Source organism: Egretta garzetta, unplaced genomic scaffold (assembly GCF_000687185.1).
Source record: "Egretta garzetta isolate BGI_Z169 unplaced genomic scaffold, ASM68718v1 scaffold87, whole genome shotgun sequence".
NCBI lineage: Eukaryota > Metazoa > Chordata > Aves > Pelecaniformes > Ardeidae > Egretta > Egretta garzetta.
In genome coordinates, this window is record NW_009260286.1 from 848,746 (window position 1) to 861,303 (window position 12,558).

The 12,558-nt window shown below is 45.2% G+C and overlaps 1 protein-coding gene across 1 annotated transcript in view; it reads right to left on the reverse strand.

The window, feature by feature from the left end:
- KLHL29 (kelch like family member 29) overlaps positions 1-12,558 on the reverse strand; it is a 76,487-nt gene that overhangs the window by 45,648 nt on the left and 18,281 nt on the right. Inside the window, exon 4 of the mRNA XM_009642525.2 lies at positions 5,424-5,683. Within this exon, the coding sequence (XP_009640820.2) occupies positions 5,424-5,683 (260 nt within the window). The remainder of the gene's footprint in view (positions 1-5,423; positions 5,684-12,558) is intronic.

Here is a 12,558-nt window from a genome sequence, read left to right on the forward strand (position 1 = left end):
ACTTTGGAGACTCTTTAAAATGTGCCTGAGATATTATGCTACCGTCTCAACAGCCTAACCGCAGACCAGGGATCTTCCAGCTGCTCTCTCACCCCTTCTCCTCTGCAGCAGCTTCCCTCTGAACTGCCATTCTCTGTCACTGTCAAAATATAGCTCATGGGCATTTGTAGCATTTTTGACATAAATCCTCTTCTCTTTCTCTCCATCACCTTTTCTTACCCTCACTGACAGGTACAGGGCTTTCAGGTGGGCTTTGTGTTTGCTTGGACTAATTTGCCAAGTCTCAAATTCATCCCAGTGGTCCTTACTGTCGTTACGCCCCTTGCATCCTTCCAGGCAACTCCTCTCCTTGGGGCTTCAAACACTTGTAGATGTTTATCCCTCTTTAGCTGTCATTAGGCCAAGTCATGCATATTCATCTTTTAATCTTTTTTTTCTCACATCAGTTCCTTCAGTCTTTTAATCATTTGTGTTGCTCTTCTCTAAATTACCTCCAATTTGTCTATGCATCTCTGGTTCTCAGGCACCATGAAGATGCTGTTTAGACAAATCTGTCTCTGAGGACACACGCTCATAGAAGGCTTGTTAATGCCTTTATGGTGGAGATATTTCATTTTTCTGCTGGACACCATGATTTTAAACAGAGTTTTAAAAAAGGGCACACAATTATATCCTTGCAGAGCGCAACAAAAGGTGACTGCCATTCAGATGAGCCTCTTGCCTGTCCCTTACGGCTGCAGTACCTGTCTCTCCTCCAGCACTACTCTGGGCAACTCGATGAAATGTTTGTCCTCTCCTCACTTCTTGCCCCTCCTCAGGGTGAGAGGGAAGCTTCATGCAACTGGACATCTTGTTCTCCCAGGCTTTCTGTTATTAATAAACATGTCAGAGAAGAGAGATACAACTTTGGACTTGGAGCATGAAGTGGGAAAGTTTCCAACGAGCTTTGGTACGTCTTGTGCTCTGGGCAGGGAGCAAATTGCTGCACATGCAGAAACTTCACATCTTCCCCATCCTGCACTGATGCTGGGCATGATGGTGGCTCTCTGTAGCTCCGGCAGCCGTTAGTACCAGTGGGAAACATGGCTCGTTATCCATGAGATCCTCCCAACAGCCCACAGCAGCCCACTTCCCTCCAGCTTAGTGTAAGAAATGGGGGCAGAAAGGTGAAACAACCTGCCCAAGGCCAGGCAGAGAGCTGGGGGATGAGCTCAGGTGAAGACTGCTTGGGGCCTGGCAGGAATCTTTGCTTGTTTGGACGGCTGAGACTGTCCTGGTTTCCAGATAGTAAAGCCTCCATTACACAATATATTTTTTGCATGAGTTCACCAGAGTTGTAATAAGCTTATCAAGGGGATAACTGTTAGGATAAATCCTACAATCTTGTCCATCAGTCAGGAAGAGAAATAAATAGAAAAACCAGTAAATTCAGCTTTTGCAGACGTGTCAGTCGGCTGCAGGCTTTCCACTCGGCAACAAGCAATCAAGAGGACTCCTACAACCAGCGCCCTGCGTCTGCTGTACGGGAAATTACCGACCTAGTCCAGACCTCACATCGCAGGTTGCTTCTTCGATTAGACTGATTTTATGCGACTGCACTACCAGCGGCACTGAAGTAGCACCACAAACATCACCAGATGAGCCGGCGCGCTGCTCCAATGCACTGGATACAGTTATTTACCAAATCCTAGCTTAGGACATATGTCATTATCTGAACTGCCTTTCTGTCTTACGTAGATGGATCAGTAACCTTTAAAGCACTGTTATTCCCTCTTTATAACAAGGCTCGGATGCTGTTTTTTCGTAATGCCAGAGACCGCTTTTAGAAGCACCGTAAGACTTTGTATGAGAGCAGTTTGTGAAATTAAAAGTCAGCCAGAGCACAGCTTTTCAACTTGCCTTGCAAGCAAATTCTGGTTCCTTCCCTGCCACTGCCCTCCAGCCTGGTGGGGAAAGAATTAATAAAAGTAGAAACCATTAGCTACCCGAAGAAGAGCAGGAAGATGGCAAACTCAACGCCCTTCCAGGAGAACGGGAGGCTCTGTTGAAAATGTCCTTCCCAGAGCTCTCAGAAGGGGATCCGGACAGGAGGGGAGGCAGCGACGGATAAGTTGTAATAGCGTGGCAGAAGGACCTGCGGTGCGGGGGACACAAGTGGTGAGATTTACTGTCCCCAGGCAGAAGCTTGCACTCCAGACTGACACAAAGCCATTAAAGCACAAGGAGTTTTGGAGGGCTGCAGCTACCCTGAGGGCAGAGGGTGCTGATTTAGAGAGAGCACTGCTTCTCCGAGCTCCTCTGGGGGGATGTCTCTGCTGAGCGAGCCCCTGCCAGGCTTTGCTGGGGAAGATGGACAACCAGGCGAGACGGAGAGCACAGAACTTGCCTTTTTTGTGTCAGGCATCCACCTTTGGGAGAATCACCAATTCCACACTTGGAGGAAGCTGCCAAAGAGGCATTTTAATCACCTGCCATTGGAGCTATTGAAAATAAAAGCGTGACAATAGAGCCTGGCCTGTCAGGCAAAGAGAGATGGGGATATGAAGAAAGTGCGGGCCCTGGAAATCCAGGCCCTGAAAGCCTTAGCTGCCAGGACTGGTTTTTGGAGAGAGAAATAAAACCAGACCAGTCACATCAGGAGTGAAGAAGAGCAGGAACGAAATCTTGGGGCTATTGCAATTCATGGCTAAAACCTCTCCAGCAACCCTCCCAACAGATCCCACCGGCTGGGTGCAGAAGCAACAATCCTGTTGCTGCATCGGTGTCCTCCACGTCCTGGTTCCCCACCCCAAAGAGTCTAAGAAGAGTTGAGTGAATCCATCTCACCAAACTGTGAATAAAGTCAAAATATCCAGGCACAGCTCCTGCAAGAAGGTCATAGAATCATAGAACTGTTTAGGTTGGAAAAGACCTTTCAGATCATCAAGTCCAACCATTAACCTAACCCTGCCATCCCACCACTAAACCATGTCCCTAAGCACCTCGTCTGCCTGGCTTTTAAATAACTCCAGGGATGGGGACTCGACCCCTTCCCTGGACAGCCCGTTCCCATACTTAACAACCCTCGCCCCGTTCTGCAAAGCCCCGAGCGGCCTGGGGACCTCCTGGCATGGTGGGCCTTGCTGCACACCACGCACAAATTCTCACTCATCATCAGAAATAAGATTATTTAGGTCTATCTTCCTTCCTATCCACCGTCAGAGCTATTTGTTCCCGGGCTCTGAAAATGCAGAATCATTACTGTAAAGATGATACTTTTCATGGTAAGTATGAGTTCCTACTTCTAGAAAATAAGTACCTATTTAACTAAGAGCTTTCTAATAGATCAAGCAGTGTACGGAGTACAAAACATGTGAGAGCTACAATCTCACAGAGAAACTAGTTTAGTGGTAGGATTGGGCATGAAAATAGTTATCTGCTTGGTATCTTTAATATTAATTTATTCAAGACCCTCATCTCTGGATAAATACAAATTAAAAATTAAAAGCCCTTGTAAAGTAATGCATGAAACCAAAGAACCACAGAGAAATTTGGAGAAGCAAGTAAAACTGCCATCATAAACTCCAAAGGCACTGCAGAAGCAGGGCAGAGGGGAAGGCAATATGGAAACAAAAAAAAACCCAGAAACTCAACCCAACCGCAACATGAGAGGAAGAGAGAAGGAGATGGCGGTGGTGGCAGCAGCGAGAGGGGGGCAAGAAAAACCACCACTTAAAAAAATAAATTCATAACATCACCGCAGCAGGGCACAGAAGGAAGTATTTAAACCAGCAATTTTGAAAACGTAACCCGGACCTCCTGGTGAGTGACACCTTCTGTTTGCACCAGGCAAACAGGCTCCCGCCGCAGGGCTGCCGCACTCCGGCCCCTGGGAATAATCCCCGAGGTTGCGTTAGGTTCAGAGCTGCACAGAGCTGACTGCTGTCATCAAACTTCAGGCAAGCAGGGAAATATTCTGCAAACCAGCGTGTTTTTCAAGGCCAGCAAGAGCCAAACAGGGGCCCATTTCAATAAATCAATGATTGTGTAAATGTTGTAGGTGATAACAGTATTGTGCAATACTAAACGGCATTGCTGGCACATGGAGGAGGTGGTCAGTGAGAGCGGCAGGTCCCCGGCACAGCATTGCCCTGCTGAGCTGCATCACCTGCTTATGAAGGGCAGGACAAGTTTGGGAAAGGCCCTGGGGGCTGCAGGCTGCTGGCAGGGCTGGGGCCTGAGCTGGCAGTAGCAGTGCAGGCAGCGCAGGCAGTGCAGGCAGCATGGTGCAGCTTGGCATCGAGCACCCCACTGCCCTTAATGCCCTTATCCTCATCCAGCAGCCTGGTGAGGTAGGGAATTGCTATTTCTCCCACTTTCCAGGTGAGGGGCGGAGCTGCAGTTGCTCTGGATCACATCCAATGACGCCTTTAATATCCCACTGCACATTTAGTTGCTTGAATTCCCATTTAAGTCAAGAAGGTGCAGCCTTTCACGATGTGGGATGGCCTTGACAACGTGTGGCCAAGTGTCTCCCTGAGTCCCAGTCTGGTCCATAAGCAACGGGATTGTCCTTTAACCAAAACTGCGAGTGGGGATCAACAGAAGTTGGCCTTGCCAGGATGGGCCAGCAACTCTGACCTCCAAAGGAGGGGGAAGGGGGGAAACAACCTTCCCCTTCTGGGGGCTGTGGGGAGAACTGGCCTCCAAAAGGAGGGGTTTGGAGTTTAGACCACCACGATTCACAACCCACAAAATCTGACTTGCAAGGCTGCGCCGAAGGCAAGTGGCAGGTTTTTAAATATCACCAGGGAAGTCTTCTGGTCCCAAGGACAATCAACAACCTCCAACAGTCATTGCTTCCAGCATTTATCTGGAGACAGTGCTGAGCAAAGTAATACACTTAGCTTCTTGAGTCAAGAGTAGAATGCATAGCTCAGATGGCTGCAGAAAGGCTAACTAATAAATATATAATACCCCAGGGGTTATCTAAGCAGCCAATAAAGATACAGAATCCTGTTTTTTTTATGTACTGAAGTTGCACTCATTCAATATGTGCCATCAAAAGGAATACAGATTTTCTGACAGATTTCTATTTCCCACTGTTACTAAAAAGCATCCCCTTCTTAAAGCAGCACCTCACACAAGTCTAATCCTTCCTGATTTATCTCCAACCAAGCCTACAGCCAACAACTCGAGGCCCTAGCTTTGTACCATGCATGTCACAAATGAGATTTTGATTCTAAATGATCAGATATGGGGATCAGATTTTGAAATTACATACATTTTGTGCATACCCTTCATTCCCTTTCTCTTTTTTTATCTGAACTGCCCATCCCATCTCCTACGCATCCTCATGTTTAAAATTGCACTGGGATGGTTTCTATTTTAAAAGAGGCATTCACGGGAACGGAGCAGAGTGAGACTGCTGAGATTATTTTTACCTGAGCTCTGATCGCAGCGTCCTTCTTAATCCACTTTATCACTGTTTCATACACCAGCTCCTCCGCTTTGGTGTTCAAGCTGTCATTGGACATGTAGGAAATGAAGTCGTCTTTTGAGATATTAAGGATCTCTTCTTGGTTTGCCACCTCTGGGAAAATCTGCAGGGCGTATGCTTTGGCCATGTTGTATAGTTCAGTGCACTGCATGGCTTCAGCCATGGCTAATATTCCTAAGCAGTTGCTAGCAGTCAGCTGCTTTTCTAAAAGGAGGGGGAAAAAAAAAAGAAAAAGCAAGTGAGAATTATTCAGATTCACATTTTTACCAAGATCCTGAAAAAAAAAAAAGTGCCACGGACAAACCTCCAACCCTAATTAATTTCAGGGAGTTAATTAGAAGCAGCACTCCGGGCTACTTTAGGATTGGGGTTTAAAGCACAAAAATCAAAGTCTGTCGAACAGCTGAGCTGGGGATGGGGAGAGAAAGGCACTTTCTGAGTTTGCTTTTCATGGGAGCCTCCACAAGGCACCGGGGAAACCTACTGACATAACAGTATCTGGGGCTTCCCAAGGGATGGGAACCCAGCCAGGAGACTGCCGCTATTTCTACCACCTACAATGTTGCTTTAAGAAACAGCAAAGATGTAAATGCCAGTGCAGACACTTAAGAATAAATGCAAACAGCACTAAGGACGTTTCTGAGGACGCTGCAGTCGCTTTATGGTAATTTTTGCCCTGTTCAGCTACTAAGCTACTTCAAATAAAAAAAAAAAAAAAAAATCCCTCCCCCTCCCCTTTTTATTTTTTCCAGAGGAACTTTGTTGCTGCTGAATGTGATGACATCCCTTATGCAAAACACAGATTATACTAACGCCTTCTGTTAAATGTTGTGTAGTGGGTTTCAAAGAAAATCATGCACAGAGGAGACAGCATTATCTCCTACCCGGCAAACAGAAGTAACGGCACAGTGTGTAGCTTTGCATTGAAAGTCTGCTACACCATACATTTGACTGTACTTTTTTCCTTTTCAGCTATTCTGAAGAAGAACCCACTAATTTCAGACATTTAGAAGAGGGACTCTCAGATTCTTCTTAGCTTTTGTTAACCAAGCCACTATTAATAGGCAGAACATATTCTTTTAAGATATAGGACCAAGACAAAAAATAAAAATAAGAGAGACAGACTGCAATGGACCATAAAAGCCTCAGTAGCAGTGGCAGGCTTCTGCGCTGTCAGAGGAGAAGTCTCTCACGTTTGGGCAGTGTCATATCCTCCTGCGCTATCTCAGAGCACTGGCCAGGAACGTGCGAGAGTCCCACATCCCTCAAACAAAACTTCCATTAGATTTCTTCTGCTGGTAATGCTTGGGGATTTTTCCCTCCACCCAGCTTCTGCCTTCATTAGATTGAAAACCTGCACAAAATCTATACGTGGCTTTTATTAAAATAGGATTATGACCTACTTTCCCTTTTTTTTTTTTTTTAACCTGGCATGAGATTAGGAGTTTTCTGTTTTGTGTTTTTTTTTTTGTTGTTGTTTTCTTTTTCCCCTCACTCTTTTTATTTTCTTTTACAGATCCACCAATCTTTAAACTAGGTTATCTCATTTTGCATCAGCTGATTGTACTGACTCCAAGGAGCCCATTTCCTCAAGCAGACTGGAGCAGAGGCACTGTTCGCTGTCAGCAGATTTTGTCACTCAAAGACTGCCCAGAGACAGGCTGCAAACTGATAACTATGAAGCACCAAGCTCCCCAAATTTCTGCTTTTCCAAAAAAAAAAAAAAAAAAAAAAAAAAAGAACCAAAAAGCTCTTCCAGGTTCCTGTTGGCACAGTTTCATGTATACATACGGCCGGGGGTAAAGTAATAATCTAACAGAGCCCCAAACTCTTCATCATCTCTTGGCAAACTCTCAAGCCAAAGAAAAATTTGACACTGCTCCACCTTATCCTTGTGGGGTTTATAATAAAGGTAATAACCAAGTTTGACTTATTAAGCAGTCATTTACTACCAAACGATGGAAAAGTCTTGCAAGAATGAGTCTTCACCTTCAAGGGACTGGGTCTGCCTCTATCAGGAGAGATTCCCATACCACCCCCAGCTGAGCCTGTGGCGTGGGGCAGAGAAAGCACTGGTCACAACTGGTTTCTTCTGAGCTGGACAGGTTTTTTTGCCTCTAACAATGCTGGGTGGCTGATGCAGCCTGGTACACTGGTGTCCAAGCAGCTCCATGTTGTCCCTTTGAGCTTCCCTCCTTCGTCTTCCCCAAGAAACCGCTCAGTGGCAGACCCAAACGATGCTACTCCTGCCTGCTCCAGCAAGTACGATAAGGCCATTTAGAGAGGGGTGCTGGGAAGATGCTGATTACGGTATGTTCAGGAGGCTGCTGATGAACTTCTTTGCAGTTCATCACTTTTGATGTCATGAGCACCACAGCAAGGTGGGCACAGAGATGTCTTTTAAAGAGGGTGGCATGTGAACTGAAGGGATTCACTGCAGGTGAGCAAGACAGAGGTTGGGGCAACAGCTACAGGAGGTACGGAACATCTCTATCCTGCGAACAGAAAAAACACACCCTCCATTTCTCACCTCTGTCTCAAAATTTGGGGCTGAGATTGATCTCTCTTCATTCCAGCTGCCTATCGTGCAACTGAGCAATTACATTAGTATCCCTGTACACTCATAGACAAAGAATTCCAAGAAGCAATCTGGTAATATTTTGGATGAATCTGGTAATATTTTGGATAACGACTTCAGGATGAGCAGAACCATGCCTTATCAGTGCCCGTTGCTCTTCAGTGACTATAAAAGCCTACATGACTACTTAGATGTAGACTTCTGCTATATAGTACAGCCCATCCCAAGCAACTGTTTGCAATCCGGGGGCACTTCTGGATGCTGACATGACAAAGACAGCTAAGGACCAGTTCTGCTCCATCTGCTCCTGAGCGGTTTTCCTTTGGATGCTGACATGTTTACAGCAATTGCTGGTTTTGCCACAGTGACACTGGACTTGTAACAACACATTCCTGTGGAGTTTCACCTTGAGTCCATTCAGAACGTGACTGCTGACTACTGAACTATTCCCAGTGCTCAAGGACAGTTCATAACAGTGGACTTTAAGGATATCAGATGTAATCTAGTAGGTTCTTACTGGTTTGAGACATTGCTGAATAGCATACTTATTTCTTCGTATGTCACAGTATTGCAGATCAGCAGCTGGTATTCTCGGCTTGTGTTAAGATGTGATTTTGGAACGGGATCCTGTGCAGAGTCATCATGAGATAATCAGCCAGGCAGAGTGCTAAGGCTGCACTTCTGGGAGAGGGATGACTTGAGATAAAGTCGGAGATAGATGGTACGTAGGAAGGATTACTCAGCGAGATTGCGGTAACAGTATGATGGAAGCTCAGTGGCCGATGTGAGCCCCCTCTGTGTGCATTAAGCACTGTATTTTCACTTAGAGATGCCTTCTAGATGATGCCTTGGATATCACTAAAATTAGCATAAAACATGCATTTCCTCATCATACTCTGTGTACGTTCTGACGGGGATCTTATTCCTTGGGTATTCCTACTAGTGCCAAAAGCATGTGAAGATGGGCGATAGGTGGAAGACTTCTGGGTGCATTTACTGTCCAAAAGATTTCACTTCCCCTGTGAGAGTGTTCCTCATTTCTCCTATCTCCAGATATGGTTGATGCTTCAGTTTCTCCAGTGCTGGGCAGCTTGGTTCTCCATCTGGTTCAAAATTCTCCACCTTGGATGAACAAAAAATTAGCCATAATACTTTCTCTCGGATTCGTAAGGACCATAAAGGCCTCTTCTTCTCTCAGGTGCATACGCCTGTTCATGCAGGTCTCATCACTGGTCCGTTGTTCAGTTTTTCTCACAGCTCCCTCTCATACTCTTTGCAAACTTTGTCTTTGTGCCCTTTGCCCAGGAGACTTCAGAAAATTTGCAGCTCCTGCTCTTTCCTATTCTCCTCCATGAATCTAACAGGCTCCACCAACTTCTTTAGACTTACAGAAGAATACTTTTATTTTATAATCAGTAGGCTGAAGTACAAGCTTAGAATCTGTGCACTCTTGTGATGGGGGGTCCCTGCATCACGGACCCAAACTGTGATACTGATGAATCTCCTGAAATCCAATTGAGCCATGACTGTGATGATAGCATAAAACAAATATGAAAAAAAACGAAAAAGAAAAAACCCTCCAGTCTTCAGCCATATGGATGGAGGAAATACCTATGGTGTCCTGACCAGTTTGCAAACATTTGCCCAGTTATCATATGGTGCCTGCACGAACTTGTCAGCATCATTGCATCAGTCGGCACAAAACTGTTGTCATTTCTCATGGTCTAGACAAAAGCAGAGGAGACAGAATGTGGGGGAGAGAGAGAAGGTAGCTATAATTAGCCCAGCGAAACTGGTTAAGAAATCTCCTGTTGAAATGAAACAGTTTTCCTGACACACTTGCAGCATGTTGCCACCAGAAGTGCAAGCAGATTTGGGGTGCCTCTGCCCAAAGCTGCTGAGAGGCCCAGGATAGAGACACAAGAGCTGCCTGGACAGAGTTAGGACCCTGCTGGAGCTTCACGGCTGGAAAACGATGACCTGAATTCCCCCTGAGACAGTGCTGTGCTGCGCTGAACAGCTTTTACTTCTTTGGGCCTCTTTGGATTTCCCTCCGCTATTTAGATGTGGCCACTGATGGGAAAGAATCACTGTTTATACTGGCGAATCCTCCAGAAATCCTGGAACCCCCCCCGATTTTTACCATCTTTTTGCTTTTTGGGGAGCAGAGGTAGCTGGGATGAAAAGAAAAACCACAGCCACAGAGAAAAATGCCTTTCCCTAAACTTTTTAGATGGCAAATGCTTTACTATCTCTGTAAAGCAATGCAGTCACAGCTATAAATAAAAATAAGCAATTACACTCCAAGAATTCTCCAAATGAGAATACAAAATTCCAGTGACTTCCCATATATCACTGAACTTATAACCAACTCTCCTATTTCATACCATAGCATGGTTCACTGAATTCGAGTATTAACTATCGGAAAAGAGAAATCTCACATTGATTTAGTGAAATAAAGGTATTTTGGTTTTGTGGCTGAATATTTAGAGACAGTGCAACTCAACACATCTGTTCCTGGAAAGGCCCTAAGATCAAATCACTTTAAAAAGTGGTGAAGGGAAGCTGGGGGAAAGCAATGCCAGAGCCGGAGCCCGCACTCAAGTTGCACAACCAACACAGTGGGATTGCAAAGCATAGATTTCACTTCTTCATTACCCACCCATTTGATAACAGACTTTTAAACAAGCGACATATAAAAAGCTGGAAAGAAGAGAAAAATGCAGTACGGGGATCTTATTCCTTGGGTATTCCTACCAGTGCCAAAAGCATGTGAAGATGGGCGATAGGTGGAAGACTTCTGGGTGCATTTACTGTCCAAAAGATTTCACTTCCCCTGTGAGAGTGTTCCTCATTTCTCCTATCTCCAGATATGGTTGATGCTTCAGTTTCTCCAGTGCTGGGCAGCTTGGTTCTCCATCTGGTTCAAAATTCTCCACCTTGGATGAACAAAAAATTAGCCATAATACTTTCTCTCGGATTCGTAAGGACCATAAAGGCCTCTTCTTCTCTCAGGTGCATACGCCTGTTCATGCAGGTCTCATTACTGGTCCGTTGTTCAGTTTTTCTCACAGCTCCCTCTCATACTCTTTGCAAACTTTGTCTTTGTGCCCTTTGCCCAGGAGACTTCAGAAAATTTGCAGCTCCTGCTCTTTCCTATTCTCCTCCATGAATCTAACAGGCTCCACCAACTTCTTTAGACTTACAGAAGAATACTTTTATTTTATAATCAGTAGGCTGAAGTACAAGCTTAGAATCTGTGCACTCTTGTGATGGGGGGTCCCTGCATCACGGACCCAAACTGTGATACTGATGAATCCTCCGAAATCCAATTGAGCCATGACTGTGATGATAGCATAAAACAAATATGAAAAAAAACGAAAAAGAAAAAACCCTCCAGTCTTCAGCCATATGGATGGAGGAAATACCTATGGTGTCCTGACCAGTTTGCAAACATTTGCCCAGTTATCATATGGTGCCTGCACGAACTTGTCAGCATCATTGCATCAGTCGGCACAAAACTGTTGTCATTTCTCATGGTCTAGACAAAAGCAGAGGAGACAGAATGTGGGGGAGAGAGAGAAGGTAGCTATAATTAGCCCAGCGAAACTGGTTAAGAAATCTCCTGTTGAAACGAAACAGTTTTCCTGACACATTTGCAGCATGTTGCCACCAGAAGTGCAAGCAGATTTGGGGTGCCTCTGCCCAAAGCTGCTGAGAGGCCCAGGATAGAGACACAAGAGCTGCCTGGACAGAGTTAGGACCCTGCTGGAGCTTCACGGCTGGAAAACGATGACCTGAATTCCCCCTGAGACAGTGCTGTGCTGCGCTGAACAGCTTTTACTTCTTTGGGCCTCTTTGGATTTCCCTCCGCTATTTAGATGTGGCCACTGATGGGAAAGAATCACTGTTTATACTGGCGAATCCTCCAGAAATCCTGGAAACCCCCCTGATTTTTACCATCTTTTTGCTTTTTGGGGAGCAGAGGTAGCTGGGATGAAAAGAAAAACCACAGCCACAGAGAAAAATGCCTTTCCCTAAACTTTTTAGACGGCAAATGCTTTACTATCTCTGTAAAGCAATGCAGTCACAGCTATAAATAAAAATAAGCAATTACACTCCAAGAATTCTCCAAATGAGAATACAAAATTCCAGTGACTTCCCATATATCACTGAACTTATAACCAACTCTCCTATTTCATACCATAGCATGGTTCACTGAATTCGAGTATTAACTATCGGAAAAGAGAAATCTCACATTGATTTAGTGAAATAAAGGTATTTTGGTTTTGTGGCTGAATATTTAGAGACAGTGCAACTCAACACATCTGTTCCTGGAAAGGCCCTAAGATCAAATCACTTTAAAAAGTGGTGAAGGGAAGCTGGGGGAAAGCAATGCCAGAGCCGGAGCCCGCACTCAAGTTGCACAACCAACACAGTGGGATTGCAAAGCATAGATTTCACTTCTTCATTACCCACCCATTTGATAACAGACTTTTAA